The following is a 19,205-nucleotide window of genomic DNA, read 5'->3' as shown; positions in this document are numbered from 1 at the left end:
GCTTCTACTGCATTCGCGTAACAAGCAGGCTCCTCGTGGAGTGCAATGAGAGGCAGGTGGTTAGAGCGTTGGACAAGTTAACTGTAAGGTTGCAAGATTGGATCCCCCGAGCTGACAAGGTGAAAATCTGTCGTTCTGCCCCTGAACAAGGCAGTTAACCCACCATTCCTAGGCCGTCATTGAAAATAAGAATGTTCTTAACTGACTTGCTTAGTTAAATAAAGGTATAAAAAATATATATAAATAAAAAAATCGGCAAAATCGGAACCTGAAAATACAGATTTCCGATTGTTATGAAAACTTGAAATCGGCCCTAATTAATCGGCCATTCCGATTAATCGGTCGACCTCTAGTACAGAGCAGTGCAGGGCATGTTGGCAGGTCTTTGCCAGGTGGGTCGTTCCACATAAAAAAGCACAAAAGAAAAAGGATTTCAAACACCCTCCATCTCAGATTGTTCCAAAATTGTTTGTTGTTTCTGGATTTGCATTCCTGCATCATTATTTTGTTGAAATATAATTTTATCTCTGAGAATTTAAGAGAATTGATTGCACCCAAATTGGCCATTTTAATTTATAGGATTGATATAATATTCAATAACTATGGTACCCAACCTCTGATTTGGACCAAACAATGAGTTCGACATGAGGAATCCAAAGAACTGGTCAAAAGACACCCACAGACACCCCAGGTCCCACTCCAATCCCAACACAACAATGAGTATATAGTATCAGTTCAGTATGGAGCTGCGGTTCGAAATATTGTCCTGAGGCCCATTGTCGTGCCATTCATCTGCCGCCATCATCTCATGTTTCAGCATGATCATGCACTGCCCCATGTCGCAAGGATCTGTACACAATTCCTGGAAGCTTCAAATGTCCCTGTTCTTCCTTTGCCTGCATGCGAAGGAGATGTGTCGTGCTACATGAGGCAAATGGATGCTGACTGGTTGCATTAAAATGTTTGTTCAGTGTATATACAGTATATCAAATCAAATTGTATTGGTCACATACATATTTAGCATATTCAAAATGCTTGTGTTCCTAGCTCCAACAGTGCAGTAGTATCTAAAAACAATTCACAACAATACACACACATCTAAATGTAAAATAATGGAATTAGGAAACTATTTCCAAGATTTCATTTTACAGTTTTACAGTTCATATAAGGAAATCAGTCAATTTAAATAAATAAATTAGGCTCTAGTCTATGGATTTCACATGACTGGGAATACAGATATGTGACACATCTCCTTCACATAAAGTTGATCAGGCTGTTGACTGGCCTGTGGAATGTTGTTCCTCTCCTCTTCAATGGCTGTGCCAAGTTGATGGATATTGGCGGGAACTGGCACACTGTTGTACATGTCGATGCAGAGCATCCCAAACATGCTCAATGGGTGACATGACTGGTGAGTATGCAGGCCATTTTCAGAAATGTTTTGGTACCCTTCCCCAGATCTGTGCCTCGACACAATCCTGCCTCAGATGCTTGACAATATGAAGAGTGGTACTCAGTGACGTGTTGGATTTGCCCCAAACATAACGCATTAATTTACTGCCTTATTGCAAACAGGATGCATGTTTTGGAATATTTCCATTCTGTACATGATTCCTTTTTTTCCACTCTGTCATTTAGGTTAGTATTGTGGAGTAACTACAATGTTGTTGATCCATCCGCAGTGTTCTCCGGTCACAGCTATCAACTCTAACTGTTTTAAAGTCACCATTGGCCTCGTGGTGAACTCCTTGAGCTTTTTCCTTCCTCTCTGGCAACTGAGTTAGTAAGGACACCTGTATCTTAGTAGTGACTGGGTATATTGATACACCATCCGGAGTGTAATGAATTACTTCACCATGCTCAAAAGGATATTCAACTTCTGATTTTTTATTTACCAATAAGTTCCCTTCTTTGTGAGGCATTGGAAAACCTCCCTGGTTTTTGTGGTTGAATCTGTTTTTGAAATTCACTGCTTGACTGAGGGACCTTATAGATAGTTGTATCTGTGGGGTACAGAGATGAAGTAGTCATTCAAAAATGTGACATGTTAAGCAAATGTTTACTCCTGAACTTATTTAGACTTGCCATAACAAAGGGGTTTAAAACATATTGACTCAAGACATTTCAGCTTTTCATTTATAATTCATTTGTAAAAATAAATAAATAATAAAATAAAAAAGGCAAACATAATTCCACTTGGACATTATGGGGTATGTGACACAAAATCCAAATGTAATCAATTTTAAATTGTAAAACAACAAAATGTGGAAAAAGTCAAGTGGTGTGACTACGTTCTGAAGGAACTCTATATAATGGTGTGTAAAGATAATATGGACAGTATATGAATAAAATATCTGTACTGCAGTAGTTCTATAGGATGTGCCATGACTAGAATACAGTATATACATATAAAGTTGGTAAAGGAGTATGTAAAAATGATCAAGGTGACCATTGTTCAACGACTCTATGTACATAGGCCAAAGAAGTCTCTTTAGGTGCTGGGTAGAGTACCGGGTGGTAGCCGGCTAGTAACAGTGACTAAGTTTCAGGGAAGGGTACTGGGCGGAGGCCAGCTAGCGGTGACTGTTTAACAGTCTGATGGCCTGGAGATAGAAGCTGTTTATCCGTCTCTCGGTCTCAGCTTTCTACTGTCTCCTTCTTTTAGATGGTAGCGGGGTGAACAGACCGTGGCTCAGGTGGATGAGGCCCTTCCCTACCATGTAAGCAGTCTATGGACAAGATAGAATTCCATGCTTTGGTTTTGCTGTCCACTGTTTCAAATGCTAACCTTTTAGCTTTTAGTATGTATATTAGTATTTTCACGATTCATGTCCAAATCATCCTAAAGTATCAAAACATTTATTGTGTAACTCAATGATGTTACTTATAGATGATTTGGGTATGAAGCGTGGAAATGCTAATATAGGTACCACTGACTTGCATTGGATTTGTGCCACTAATGCTAAAAAGTTAGCATTTGAAACAGTGGCCAGCTAAACAAAACTAAGCATGGGTTTCTTTTATCCCTTGTCCATACACTGCCTACAGGGAAACATATACGTCATTTTATCATTTGGGTGAACTATGCCTTTAAAATAAATCACCTACTAGCAGGAACAGCACCAGCTAGTGGTCAGAACCTGGTAAAATCAGGATGTAGGATAGGACATAAACCTAACAACTTCAATCAAATCAAATGTATTTATATAGCCCTTCTTACATCAGCTGATATCTCAAAGTGCTGTACAGAAACCCAGCCTAAAACCCCAAACAGCAAGCAATGCAGGTGTAGAAGCACGGTGGCTAGGAAAAACTCCCTAGAAAGGCCAAAACCTAGGAAGAAACCTAGAGAGGAGCCAGGCTACAAGGGGTGGCCAGTCCTCTTCTGGCTGTGCCAGGTGGAGATTATAACAGAACGTGACCAAGATATTCAAATTTTCATAAATGACCAGCATGGTCAAATAATAATAATCACAGTAGTTGTCGAGGGTGCAACAAGTCAGCACCTCAGGACTAAATGTCAGTTGGCTTTTCATAGCTGATCATTGAGAGTATCTCTACAGCTCCTGCTGTCTCAAGAGAGTTGAAAACAGCAGGTCTGGGACAGGCAGCATGTCCGGTGAACAGGTCAGGGTTCCATAACCGCAGGCAGAACAGTTGAAACTGGAGCAGCAGCACGGCCAGGTGGACTGGGGACAGCAAGGAGTCATCATGCCAGGTAGTCTTGAGGCATGGTCCTAGGGCTCAGGTCCTCCGAAAGAGAGAAAGAAAGAGAGAATTAGAGAGAGCATACTTAAATTCACACAAGACACCGGATAAGACAGGAGAAATACTCCAGATATAACAGACTGACCCTAGCCCCCGACACATAAAATACTGCAGCATAAATACTGGAGGCTGAGACGGGAGGGGTCAGGAGACACTGTGGCCCCATCCGATGACACCCCCGGACAGGGTATAACCCCACCCACTTTGTCAAAGCACGGCCCCCACACCACTAGAGGGATATCTTCAACCACCAACTTACCATCCAGAGACCAGGCCGAATATAGCCCACAAAAATCTCCGCCACGGCACAACCCAAGGGGGTTGACAGGAAGACCACATCAGTGACTCAACCCACTCAAGTGATGCACCCCTCCTAGGGACGGCATGGACTCATTTATCTGATCAGGGGTGGGGGGGGGGGGCATCACCATCATGACAATACTCCAAGCCTCAGCACCATACTACTTGCCAGACATAGAGAACTGATACTGTATAATATTTTTTGTTAGGGTGAGATTGGTGTAGGGGATCCATGGGTGTCTTTTGACCATTCCTTTGGATTCCTTGGGTCTAACTCATGGGTCCTGGCTGGCACATGCCTATCTCTGTCAAGGCACACCTGGTCTGCCAGTCACAATGCCAGCTGTTAAAACAAGTCTGTTAAAGAGGAAGGAAAACAGTGTCTGAAAGAGCTTTCATTTCCCTTAGAGAGGAGCTAAGCTTTGACAATCGATACCAGAGTCATTGACCACAGGATTATGGGACTCCTCAAAGTAAGGTGACTCACACAACTACACACAGTTTACAGTAGGCTATATAATGCAAAGCTCCCCTCCCTTCTGTACATTCCTCAACCCTTCCACATATGCTCTGTGCTGGGGAGAGTAGGAACCTTCCCCCCTCTCCTCTGGAACCCTCCGCCCACCAGCCCAGGTATCAGTAGTGCAGAACCAGTGTGTCCCCCGTGCTGTTTATTACACCCACAGATAAAGCATTCGTCATAGGAAGATTATTGTTGAAAGAGGGAGGGAGAGAGAGAGAGAAGACAGGGAGAGCAAAGGGGAGATAAAGAGGCAATATTCCCTTGTCGTTGACACGCACATGTCTGTGTCACAGCAGCATTACTGCTGAGCTGTAGGTAAGTCACTGTCTCACACACACACACACACACACACACACACACACACACACACACACACACACACACACACGTAAATGAGCTATTTCATCATAAATCTTGTTCTGGAGGCAGCTTCGCAGTGGTCACTAGCTGTCACAGCCACAAAGTCATAAAATCATCAAACCTTACCGTAACCACACTGCTAACCCTAATGCCTAACCCTAACCTTAGATAAAAGACCAAAAAGTGAATTTTTGTTTTCATGAATGTTTACAATATAGCCAATTTAGACTTTGCAGCTGTTTAAGGGGAAAACTCTCAGTTCTGCCTCCAGGACAAGACTCATGACAATAAACGTCAGCCTGCCACACACACACACAGCTTTGTTTTTGTGAAATGTCAGGACTTTTTGGAGTATAAAAATATTGATAATTAAAAATTATATTTTCCCTAGCCCTAACAACACCCCTACCCCCAAATATAACCTTAACCCCCAAAAACCTAACCCTAACCTTAAACCTAACCTTAACCCCAAAACCTAACCCTAACCTTAACCCCAGAACCTAACCCTAACTATTAAGCTTAAAATAGCATTTTAACAAATTCAGGACCTCTAAAAAGTTGTTTTCCTACCTTTTCAGGACATTCGGGTGAAATGTTAGGACATTGGGCTCCTGATAATCAGTGGTGGAAAAAGTACCCAACTATCATTCTTGGGTAAAGGTAAAGATACCTTAATAGAAAATGACTGAAGTAAAAGTCACCCAGTAAAATTCTACTTGAGTAAAAGTATAAAAGTATTTGGTTTAAAATATACTTAAGTATCAAAAGTCAAAGTATGAATAATTTCTAATTCCTTATAATAAGCCAACCAGACGGCTCCATTTCCTTTTCTTTATTTACTGAAAGCCAGGGGCACACTCCAACATTCAGACATCATTTACAAACTAAACATGTGTGTTTAGAGACTCCTCCAGATCAGAGGCAGTAGGGATGACCAGAGATGTTTGGTTGATAAGTGTGTGAATTCGACCATTTTCCTGTCTTTCTAAGCATTCAAAATGTATCGAGTACTTTTGAATGTCAAGGAAAATGTATGGAGTAAAAAGTATAATATTTTCTTAAGGAATGTAGTGAAGTAAAAATAGTCAAAGTATAAATAGTATAGTAAAATACAGATACCCCAAAAAACTACTTAGGTAGTACCTTTTTAAAGTATTTTTACTTATGTACTTTACACCACTGCTGATAATGTAGGAAAGCAAGTACACACACACACACACACACACACACACACACACACACACACACACACACACACACACACACACACACACACACACACACACACATCAGGGCAAGTTCAGGCTTGTCAGTGTATTGAGAGAGTAGTGATATGAGTCGAGACAGACAGAGTCTTATGAAAGGCATGCTACTGGAGAGGAGGCATATTGCTGTTGGAGGATCACAAACTGTATCTGTGTGTTACAGCCGCAGGCTTCTTGGGCTGGGACACTCTGCCTCTCTCTTGCGCAGTAAGTCAGGGCTTAGGGCACTGACATCTCTGCCTTTCTTTTTATATGCTTGGCCTACTTCAAAGGGCACACACACTCACTTTCACAAACACAAAGCTCAGCCTGTACTCTGTTGGTAGGAGCTCATGCTCCATCTGGTCCATTAAAAGGACTGGGGACTGGATATCATGACCAGTGAGGGTGTGGGGCTGGGTGGTGAGGTGTTAATGGTGCCTGTAGGGGGTAAATAGTCTGAGCCTCTCTCTGCTGTGGTGTTTGTGTCGTGAAGAGGAGATCTCAGACCTGGGGTCAATGTGTCTCCATGTGTATCTGCCTAATGGGGCACACTCTCCACATCTGGTCCTAGACTAGCTCTGGCTGCTGGGTGGGGGAGAAACTCTCAGATCTCCCCCTTTCTTCAACGGCCATCTACAGCGGCAACGGAGCAAATGAAAGGAAAATAGAATTAAGATGGAGCCAGGCTGAGGAAGAGAGAGGAGCTCAGGGCTTCCCAAGCCTCTGTGTTTCTGTGTGCGCGTGACTGTGTGTGTGTGATTAAAGTATGTGTGCCTCTGCGTGTCTGCCACCAGTATGTGTGCCTCTGCGTGTCTGCCACCAGTATGTGTGCCTCTGCGTGTCTGCCACCAGTATGTGTGCCTCTGCGTGTCTGCCACCAGTATGTGTGCCTCTGCGTGTCTGCCACCAGTATGTGTGCCTCTGCGTGACTGCCACCAGTATGTGTGCCTCTGCGTGACTGCCACCAGTATGTGTGCCTCTGCGTGAATGCCACCAGTATGTGTGCCTCTGCGTGTCTGCCACCAGTATGTGTGCCTCTGCGTGACTGCCACCAGTATGTGTGCCTCTGCGTGACTGCCACCAGTATGTGTGCCTCTGCGTGAATGCCACCAGTATGTGTGCCTCTGCGTGTCTGCCACCAGTATGTGTGCCTCTGCGTGTCTGCCACCAGTATGTGTGCCTCTGCGTGAATGCCACCAGTATGTGTGCCTCTGCGTGTCTGTCACCAGTATGTGTGCCGTGGACATGACGTCCCTGTTTAGGTAAATGCCCACCTGACTTGTATGAATCACATTCATGTTTGCAGGATTATCCACGAGGATGGCTTCTCTGGAGATGATGTGAAGCAGTACAAGCCTGTGGTCTACAGCAACACAATCCAGTCTCTGGCTGCCATCGTCCGTGCCATGGACACCCTTGGCCTGGAGTACGGAGACAAGGAGAGAAAAGTGAGTGTCTCTACTGCTCTATCTGTACACTGTAGCACTGAGGGAATGGACTACAACTAGACAGACAGACACGCAGACACACACACACACACACACACACACACGCATACCCACTGTCATGCACATTAGTAAGCAGAGTATTGTGTGCTGTTACCGCTATATACTGTAGTGAAGGCCTCCTAAACACATTTATATCAACAAATACACAAAGTGTCAAACACTGACGGACACCAATATATTCACCCACAGGATTTTAACAACTGAAACCAGTCAAAACACCCATTCATCCTTATCCATCTGTGAAAATCCATAACCTCAATGTTGTAGCAGATAATTGGCCACCAGGCTCTCACAGGATATGGAACAGAGCACATTGGTCTCTGCTTCTATAAATCTCTTACTGAGAGGAGGAGTGCAGGAGAAAATGTAGATTCACACAACACACTATCTGTCTTTAATATTACTACTATTATTACCCAGCACCAAGGAGGTAAGCAGACATTTCAAATTGTAATACTGTATTCAGACCATGATGAATATACAGTCAGGAAGAACATGAGAGAAAATGATATGTCACTTGTACTGTGCCATGATTCGTTTATAGCAGCATTGTTCAATTACGGTGATGCCAACAATGACGATGATGAATGACGAAGATGGTGGGAATGGTTTTGGATTGGGTATTGGTTCTATTCACAATGTTAAACTGCTGATAGCAGGATTGCAGTGTGAGCTGGAGGGTAATGGGGTCAAGGGTCCATAGCTGTGTCAGTACATGACCTCAGAGTGGCCTTATTAAGAGGACAAGACAGGGTGAAGGAAGGTGTACAGTAGGATATCTGAGCTGCACTCCTAATGCCTCCTCTCATGTGTTGTGTTGTATCCATTCCCCTGCCGTGCTCTGTTCCCTCTCTAAAACAGGAGGGACACCACTGACTCTGACCTTTCCAGGAAGTCCTTTATATTTTAATCAAACCAATGCTATCCATACCTTGGGACAAGGCCTCTGAAATACCCAGCTGCTATTGATTGTGATATTATCTCTTTCTGCTGCTAGAACCTGAGCCAGGAGATGACAGGCCACAGGGGTTGTGTCCTTAGAAATACTATTCTCTGTGCTTTTGCCATTCTCAGTTAAGTAATTTAGAGTGTGTGTGCGCGTGAGTGTGTGTGTGCGTCCTGCGTGAGTTTGTGTGTGTGCGTGTGTGCTGCATGCGTGTGTGCGTGTGTGCGTGTGCGTGTGTGTGTGTGTGTGTGTGTGTGTGACCCAAAAGTAAACTCCCCAAAAGCAATTTGTGAAATCGGTTGGAGTTCACTGTCCCCAGGTGGAGAATCTCTTTCTCTCCCTAATGGAGAGAGAGAACGAGGTACCGCCACAGAAAGAGAGATGATTGGCTGCCTCAGAGAGACGGGCGGGGAGAATTAGAGGAGAGAATGAATGTGAGAGGGAGAATAGGGAATGAAGGGTAGGTGAGTCCCTGAAAGGTGTGTCCTGTTGAGACCCCTGTTTAGACTTGTATGGTAGTGTGAATGTGTGAGTGTTTCTCCATATAGCCTATATGTGCAGTAGAGGTTGACACAGGAGTGAAAATTAATTCCTGTCCTATCTTTTTTCCCGTACTGTCCTGATCCCTATATAACCCCGGAACTTTCCTGTCCTTTCCAGTGGTCCGGTCCCAATAAAAATCACTTCTGTCCCCTCCCATGTTCATTTTTACACGGCAGAAATCAGAAATAACTTCCTTCCATAGCTGCTCACCGGGATGGTCATTTGACCTGTTTTGACTGTTTTGAGTAGTTTTTCTATACTCGAATGGACAGGGTTAGTCTTGAAAATCGTGGAAAAGTTGTGGAATTTTAAAATGGTGTCTTCCAGGCCTGGAAAAGTTTTGGAAAATGTTCAAATCTGAAAAGTTTTGAAAAAGTTATGGAAATGTATTTAATTTATTCAGGCACAGTTTTAAAATATTTTAACAATCAAATAAAAATCAGCCAGGCTCGGAACGACACTTTAGCTCGTCTGTGTTTGCACGCATCACCTGCTTGTGTGCGAGAAGTGTGGGCCGTTGGTCAAGGAGAGTGAGGCAGTCGGACAATGCAGCATCAGGTAGGCCTAGCCTATAAAATACAGTATGATAGAGAAGAGACTAACTAGGTAGGTAGACAATTAAAAACATATATTGTACCCTCTAGTTAACTGTTAAGCTATAAATGTTTTTGTCATGTCATCAATGTCCCAAAAAACGTTCCACCGACACTCGCGAATAATGCCATACAACGATGATTTACTCTTTTGAACGATTCGTATGATTCATTAAAACAGATATTTTTGATGAAACTAATGATTCACTTCATCATTGTATTATTTGAATCGGTTCAATCGCATCGAATCATCTGAATCAAATTAATAATTTGTAAATCGTGAATATTCATTTTAGGAAAACAAAATATACTTTTGATTACTTTTGGATTATGATTATACAAAACTTGTTTTGTGGATACTTCCAGTTGATTTGGGGATCCAATGTATGGAGTATTGTAACTCAATGATGCTAGTCAGCCTGCAAAGTAAACACTTCTAAGGTAGCTAAATATGACGATAGGTGAATAAAAAGTTGTGTAGCCTATCATAGCCATTTAATCTTTAATATGTTGAATGAGCAAATTATTTCGAAAAGGCATCAAACATATTTGGTTCTAATGTTGCAATGTTTACATGCATTTTTTTTGTCAGAAATGCCTTCTGGAACATGTGAACTTTCATGTGCCTTAATAACAAACTTGTATGCCATCTGTAAAAGCAAATACAATTGTTAAATTACGAGCCTAGTTGGTTTAGCCACACTTCAGTCTATAACATGAGCTGGTCAGTATGTGTCGGTAACCCTTTCTGACGCTGCTTTTTAAAAGATATATCACGTAGTAGAACTGCAAAGGTGTTGCTCTCCACTTTCTGGAGGACCGAGTTTTGAAATCAGTGGAATGCCCGGTAGAATTGGAGTATGATAGCCAAGGAAATGGAGAAAATTCAGGCGTTTGATTGCAAATATGCAAGGGAGGGAGAAGTGTCCATCCATGTATACGGGTGAGATAGTCTACCTAGCTACATTTTCAGATATCACACATTTCTAATTTTGTTAAAGTTAAAATGTACTGTTAGCTAGCTAGCTAACTTTAGCTGGCTGGCTCGTAGGCTAACGTCACTTGTATGACCTGTGTAGTAATATTATTTGTATCTCAGAGACATTTGCATTTCTAGTTATAGCCTAATGTTAGCTTGCTAACATTGAACCTGGTATGTTAGCAAGCTGCAGATTCATGCAGGGTAGTAACGTTATGAGTTGGGATTATGGTTCATTGTTTAGCTAGCTAGCTACATGTCTGAACAAAAGACTCCACTATGCAAGTAACCATTTCAATAGAATGTTCATGATGTCACTGCGACAAATGTCGATAGACATGGTTGGTAAATTCACTCTCTACTCCGATTTCAGAGCTCTCTCTTCTGAGTGTGCCAGAGCGCAGAATAACTGATGAATTTATGAACGCTCAACACCCATTGAATATTGCCTGTGTCAGTAAACGTTGGCAAAAAAGCGTAATTAAATTGTTGCCAGCAGCACATTTGCTGTCATCAACGCTCTGGATAACATAAAAACAGCCTAACCAGCTCTGCTAGGACCAGTAAAATGGTCAGAGTGAACTGTTCTCTCATTTGTGTCTGGAAGTAGCTAGCAAGCATTTAATTTAACATTAACCAGTTAGCTTGCGTGCTTGACTGCTATTGTTTGGTCAGAACGATCGGATCAACCCTGCTCCTAGGCCAGAGCGTCCAGTGTGCACTCTGAATGATCATTGAGCGAAACGCTCTGAATTTACGTACGAACAATCTGGCAACGCTCTGAGTTTATGAACGCCCAGAGCACACTCTGGCACTCCAGATTAAATTTACAAACACACCTGTAGTATAAACCAGCCTTTAGTTTTGAAATCGTTGGTTGTTTAGTACATAGCCTCATATGTGAATCCTTAAAGAGATGGGTGGGGCTAAAGCTTAAGAGGGTGTGAACAATACTGAATGGGTGTAGGCAGAGAGCCCTCCAGTAGGTGTACCAAAACATTCAAGGGTCATTTTTTATCAAAAGTGAGGTTACAAGTTAATCAACTTTCAAACCAGAATTACTTTCCCTTGTTCCTCAACTGTAGTGTATGATACACCATTTTCTAGCACGGAGTCTCTACTTGTATCCAATGTTAAAAAAACACAATTTAAAATTCTGCTACATCAAGACCGAATCGAGCCGGTCGATCACATATTTCTAATCCCCCCTCCCCCCAAACAACTCTGTTTCTAACTATTCCTGTACTGCCCATTCCTGTGGACTGTCGATCCTGTCCTGTCCCGAACTTGACTCTATAACTTCATACCTTTTCCTGTGTCAACCTCTAATGTGCAGACAGGGGTGTGGCAGCATGGAACAGAGTTCTCCCCCCTCCCCTCCCCCCTGCTGGGCTGGCCAGCTGGCTCACACCTCTTTAATCTGAAGTGTGAAGCTTTTATTGGAGCTGCTCTCTCAACAGTCAAGCAACTGCACTCACTCCTTCTGTCTTTCTCTCTAACTCTCTCCCTTTTCCTCTCTCTCCTCTCCTTCTTCTCGCTCTTGCCATCTTTCAAACGTGTCCTCGTCCTGAGTTCTTCTCTCTCTCCTTTCCTCTCACTAGTCATCTGATTGTCTCCCTCCTCTACTTCCTTCTCTCGGTATCTCTCAACCTCTTCTTTCTCTCAGTACAATCCTGTTGCCATGGCTACCCTGTGTTTTTCCTTTCTCTCAACACATTCCACAAGTCTTTGTCCAAGGGCAATGTCACTTACACGAAGGGAGAAAACACCTCAGCCCTACAACTGTGGAGAGGCAGTCCATGCAGTCCACTCGCTGCTCTGTGACCAAGCATCAATCTACTCTAGCATTTATGCCACACCCACTCTGTATGCAGCCATATATAGGCCTACTTGATGTGTTTCTATCAATATGGTTTAATGATGTTCTGACTCTGAGCCCTGCCAGTGTTATCATCTCCCTGCTCATTGGAGAGTGTGGATGACTCCAGTCCCATAGCTGGCAGAACTATTTCCATTGTTCCAGCTTCCAAAGCTTTTCACTCTTTATGATCCATTTCCCTGTGCTCACCACACATGATAAAACCCCAATGAGCCAGCATCCATTTCCTCCCTGGCTCCCTCCCTCTGTCCAGCCCAGTGACTCTCTGACACACACGGCTATGCTCAAGCAGCCATAGTGGAGCATTGGACTGATCCAATACGGCAAGGTTAAGGTAAGGAAAACCACTCTACTTTCACTGTGATCTCTGTGTTCCTGGATCATATGGGTGTGGTTTGCATGGTTGGTGGTAGAGGCCTCGTGTCGTGCCATGATAACCCACTCAAAAAGCCAGTCTCTGGCCTGGCACTGAACACGACTGCTGGCCATCCGTAGGCACCCATGTGGCCTCCCCTCAAATTCATAGACAGCGCTATGAATGCAAGGACTGACCATCTATGATATCAAAATTGTAGTTTTAAACATGTTTTGAGCGGATATAGCGTTTGTTTGCATTTCCTTTGTTGACAAACATTGGAGTAAAACATGTTTATATTCTTGGTTGTGATGGGGTATGACAGTTGAACTAAGCTCAAAAGTCATTTATAAGTTTATATTCTTCAAGAATCAATAGGTACATATCATTAATTTAAGTCCAAAATTGGATTTAGCAACTGCTGATTGCCCCTTTAAAGAGGTAGTGCTGTCAGTGCTGGGTTAGTGAGAGAACACAACAGAACAACAGGCGGAGGAAAGGAGGGGCAAGGGCTCCCTGTGGACAGGTGGGAGGAGGGAGGGCCTACAGTGAGGAGAGAAGGTGGCAGATGTCCACAGTGCCTCAGCCAGCCTGGAAGTCTGGGGTCTGTTGAGGGAGTCTGGTGGTGTGGATCTTAAGCCCTGGGGTGGAGGTCTGGAAGGGGAAGTGTTGTGATGGTATAGTCCACCTGGCTCCCGCTTTGCCCTCTTGTTCTGAGGCTGAGAGGAGGGCGGGCGCCTGTCTATTCCTCAATGTCACAGTGACGCCATGGCGCTGATTAAACTCCCACTCCTCATTAGAGGAAACATCCACAGAGACAAAGAGACAAAGGGTCAGGTAAAAACACATGCACACACACACAATTCACCCCTCTGTCAGAGTGACGCAACCCAGTCATCATATTGAGAGCAACTGGCTTCTCAACCTGAAGAATAGCCTCCGTATCCTTCTGTTTTGCGAACATATTTGTTTCCTGTGCTATGATCTGTAATGAGAGGTTTTTTTCCCTGTATCACCCATGCTTTGTGAATGTACTATAATACCGGTCTAAATATCAGTCCCTGGCATAGCCAGATAATTGGCAACACAGCCAATTTGTGTTTATGGGTTAATACATCACTGTTCTGTTGATATCCTGCCTCCGACTGGAAACCCATGCTTCATGCCATTTGTTTATGGGGTTAATACATCACTGTTCTGTTGATATCCTGCCTCCGACTGGAAACCCATGCTTCATGCCATGTGTTTATGGGGTTAATACATCACTGTTCTGTTGATATCCTGCCTCCGACTGGAAACCCATGCTTCATGCCATGTGTTTATGGGTTAATACATCACTGTTCTGTTGATATCCTGCCTCCGACTGGAAACCCATGCTTCATGCCATGTGTTTATGGGTTAATATATCACTGTTCTGTTGATATCCTGCCTCCGACTGGAAACCCATGCTTCATGCCATGTGTTTATGGGTTAATATATCATATCCTGTTCCCATGCTTGATATGGGGTTAATACCTGCTGTTGATATCCTGCCTCCGACTGGAAACCCATGCTTCATGCCATGTGTTTATGGGGTTATGTGTTTATACATCACCATGTGTTTATGGGTTAATATATCACTGTTCTGTTGATATCCTGCCTCCGACTGTTTTATGGGGTTAATACATCACTGTTCTGTTGATATCCTGCCTCCGACTGGAAACCAGTTTGCCATTTGCTCTGTATGCGTTGAATTATCAGCCAAATGTTCTCTGTAAAAATGCACTTCTGGTGTGCCTGTGCAAGTGACAGACATGAGAGGCGTTTGATGAGTGTGTGTGGTGCTTTGAAGGTCCCCCTGTGGGGGTGAAAGCAGTATGAACTCTAACCAGGTTATGAAGGTCATTTTTTTTTAAGAAAAAGCCTTCCACATTTAGAGGGAGCTCATCGACTCAGAGCTGGGGAGAACAGATCAACATTTTTTTGAAGTGTATGGTCTCTCTCTTCTCTCATCTGTGCAGCTGGCTGTAGTCCAGCAGAGGTGGGCACCTTTCATCTGTCCTCTCCTTCCCCTCCACCCTACCGTCCTCTGATCCCCTGTTCCCTCCTCTGATCCCCCAGCTCTCTGCCAGAGAAGGTTCCAAATATCCACAGTAGCACACAAATAGTCCCGAAAGGATTGATTCATTAGACTTTTAAACAATCGGTTGATAATCAATCAATCACCTCTGATGTTTAGAGCAGGTTCCTGCCTCCCACTGGTGATCTCCATGTTGGTGACATTGCTAGACAGCCAGTTTAATGAAGTTATATCATTAATACTGCACATCCCAGAAGATGTCATTAAAACTCTGGGTTACCTGGCTGTTGGCTTATTAGCTGAGAAACTACATGTATCTTAGCAGAAAAATTAACAGTATCTTAGCAACTATGATAACTTTGAGGAATACCTGAAAAATATATTCCTGCATCATTGTTGCATTTTTGTCCAATTTTGTTACCTCAAGTAAACAATATTATCATACTGTTTGGTCGATGTGATTCATTGTTGCATTTTTGTAGCCCAGGATATTTGTTTGGTCGATGTGATTCCTATATTATCATACTGTAAACAATATTATCATACTGTTTGGTCGATGTGATTCATATTGATAGCCCAGGAAAATATATTATCATACTGTTTGGTCGATGTGATTCATATTGATAGCCCAGGAAAATATATTATCATACTGTTTGGTCGATGTGATTCTTATTGATAGCCCAGGAAAATATATTATCATACTGTTTGGTCGATGTGATTCTTATTGATAGCCCAGGAAAATATATTATCATACTGTTTGGTCGATGTGATTCATATTGATAGCCCAGGAAAATATATTATCATACTGTTTGGTCGATGTGATTCATATTGATAGCCCAGGAAAATATATTATCATACTGTTTGGTCGATGTGATTCATATTGATAGCCCAGGAAAATATATTATCATACTGTTTGGTCGATGTGATTCATACTGTTTGGTCGATTGATAGCCCAGGAAAATATATTATCATACTGTTTGGTCGATGTGATTCATATTGATAGCCCAGGAAAATATATTATCATACTGTTTGGTCGATGTGATTCATATTGATAGCCCAGGAAAATATATTATCATACTGTTTGGTCGATGTGATTCATATTGATAGCCCAGGAAAATATATTATCATACTGTTTGGTCGATGTGATTCTTATTGATAGCCCAGGAAAATATATGTGGGAGTTGTATATGTTTAATATTCTAAATGTGTTTGCTGAATAACCCCTAACACACTGTAGACATAGCTTATTAGTGATGATTACACTACACATGCAACTCCCATTAATGGGACATCATTTCAGATGTGCTGGGCATGAGTGGCTACTTTCACATGATCTATGAGCTGCTTTTGGCTTAGCCAAGGTTTGTATTTAGACATAAATCAATTACTTTAGGTTATTGATAAAGCACTTGTGTATTTTCCTGTGTCAGAAAGGGATAACAGTTCCAATGCAGTAGCATCATTATCACACTAAACAATCTAAACCCATACTCCGTATCAATGCAAACCTCTGTAAGATTTCCACTGATATCAGCTATTTCTTTACTGAACTTCAGTAATCTTCGGTAATGAGCAGCTCTGATGGCTATATGGTCAGTTCCATGGGCTTCATACAAGGAGTAATGTGGTAATGTATAGATTCTGAGAATGAATGCCCCCGAGAAGTATTAGCAGACTTCTTCCCCTGGCAGATCAGAGTAGGGAGAGAATGTCTCACTGAGAGGATTATGTCTGTGTTCATTTATACAATTGAATTGATACAAATCATTGAACCTCATTACAGGGCTGAGGGTTGGGAGGGAAATCCACAGATCCTCTAATATTCAGAATGATCTCATCCAATTTGGATAAGACTAATTCATTTCAGTCTGTAAATGAATGGAGCTCAGCTAGCTAAGCCATTGCTGCACAGACCTTCTGACTGAGACTAGTGATATTCCTCTGGAGGATGACTGGTGTTGGGTCGTCTGTTTCCACCCTGTCAATAGCCTTCACGATAAATGTTCTGTCACTCAATCAATATATTGACACTGCACTCATTTTAGCTGGGGCTTAACCAATCACAATGATTTGCTCTGTGCCTACCAATCAAAGACTTCACACATTCCAGTAGTCTAAGCTTTATGTCATGGTGTCAATCTCCTTTTCATGGCTTCTCTGCCAGTGATGATGCCCCTGCAATGGAGTTGAACACATTATACGGTTTGAACAACAAGCGGTACCTCATCCAGACGATCTTTGGAGTGGTGACGAGCTAGCCCCCACTCACACCCACCAGACACCTCTCATTAGAGCACAAATACTGTGTGTGTATGTGTGAGTGCATGTGTGCATTTGTCATGGTACCACTGTAGTAACCAGTCTATGAAATAGCGGGTGTGGTTTTGCTTTGTTTAGGAAGAGTTTTCTCTCTTATCCCGACAGAGCGAGGGATAGAGAGAAAGAGCGATAGAGAGAGAAAGAGCGCAGCACACAGGTGGCTTTAAAGAAAGAACCTACATAACTTACTTCTGCAGCTGTTAAAATATTCCCTGTTGGCCTCCCCTCATCTTCACAAAGACTATAGCTTCATCAGGCAACCACCATCCCAGGCTAGCTTCTAGCGTGACCACATGAATACCCCCCATGCCCCCACAATTTGTCTCAATAATATTTTATATTTTTAACACCCTCAAACACCAAGTTAGGCATACCTAATTTCAAAATAGGCCATCATCACTGTCAATCGTGAATGATCATTCTTCACATTTTACCGGTGAAATGTCCAAACTGCGTCTTCATGCCAATCGATCTCAATCAGTTTCATGGGAACATGCATTTAGATCTTCTACAATGACTGTTTGGTGAGTGAATTAGAGCAGACTGTGTTAAACTATATAGCCTTGCTGTATGTTGTTTCAATCAAAGCACATTCTGCTTAGTGGCCGCATGATACATTTGATTTACTATTTAGTTACCCATCCTAAAATGAAATGAGGTGGTGTTTTTGGTGTAACAGTAAAGTTATTCTACGCAATTATATTTGGTTCTGTTATGTAGAATAGTAATGAATTTGGAGTGATCTTCCAAGATTCAGCTTTGATCTAACTTTACTAAATCAACTCCATTGTGAGAAGTGGCGGAGCAATGCTCTGGTGCGCTCCAGCAGGCAGCACTACACCCCTGCAGTCCGCTGCCCCAAACACCCAGCCTACTCTTTTGTTCAGAAATAATGCAGAAATGAGAGACCACATGTGGCTGTTTTATGAAAATCTGGAAATATTTGACCAAGTAAACATTTCTAGTTTGTCTTGGGGAATGTAAAACAGTTAGGTAGGGAGATTTGTTTAACGGGATTGAGTGAAGTAGCAGAAAATATGTTGAATGAGCAACTAATGAGCATGGAGAGACTCACAAGTTTGACCAAATTACCTTATATATTTTAGTCTAATACGGCTATTTGCAGTGCTGTTACAGTGCAGTTTTTGATTTGTCATTATGGGTATTGTGTGTAGATTGAATAGGGGGAAAAAATCTATTTAATCCATTTTAGAATAAGGCTGTAACAACGACTCCGGGATGCTGGTCTTCTATGCAGAGTTGCAAAGAAAAAGCCATATCTCAGACTGGCCAATAAAAAATAAAAAGATTAAGATGGGCAAAAGAACAGACACTGGACAGAAGAACTCTGCCTAGAAGGCCAGCATCCCGGAGTCGCCTCTTCACTGTTGATATTGAGACTGGTGTTTTGCGGGCACTATTTAATGAAGCTGCCAGTTGAGGACTTGTTTGTTTCTCAAACTAGACACTAATGTACTTGTCCTCTTGCTCAGTAGTGCACCGGGGCCTCCCACTGCTCTTTCTATTCTGGTTAGAGCCAGTTTGCTTTGTTCTGTGAAGGGAGTAGTGCACAGCATTGTACGAGATCTTTCATTTCTTGGCAATTTCTCGCATGGAATAGCCTTAATTTCTCAGAACAAGAATATACTGATGAGTTTCAGAAGAAAGTTCTTTGTTTCTGGCCATTTTGAGCCTGTAATCGAACCCACAAATGCTGATGCTCCAGATACTCAACTAGTCTAAGGCCAGTTTAATTGCTTCTTTAATCAGAACAACAGTTTTCCGCTGTGCTAATATAATTGCAAAAGGGTTTTCTAATGATCAAT

The 19,205-nt window shown here is 42.5% G+C and overlaps 1 protein-coding gene across 2 annotated transcripts in view; it reads left to right on the top strand.

Annotated features, from left to right (window-relative positions):
- The window catches only part of LOC139371282 (guanine nucleotide-binding protein G(o) subunit alpha), a 117,822-nt gene that overhangs the window by 27,345 nt on the left and 71,272 nt on the right, over window positions 1-19,205 (top strand). For both annotated transcript variants that reach the window (XM_071111581.1, XM_071111571.1), the window contains exon 3: window positions 7,505-7,646. In XM_071111581.1, coding sequence (XP_070967682.1) covers window positions 7,505-7,646 — 142 coding nt within the window. The remainder of the gene's footprint in view (window positions 1-7,504; window positions 7,647-19,205) is intronic.

Source organism: Oncorhynchus clarkii, chromosome 2, assembly GCF_045791955.1.
Source record: "Oncorhynchus clarkii lewisi isolate Uvic-CL-2024 chromosome 2, UVic_Ocla_1.0, whole genome shotgun sequence".
Classification (NCBI taxonomy): domain Eukaryota; kingdom Metazoa; phylum Chordata; class Actinopteri; order Salmoniformes; family Salmonidae; genus Oncorhynchus; species Oncorhynchus clarkii.
This window is presented reverse-complemented; position numbering and strand designations above follow the sequence as displayed.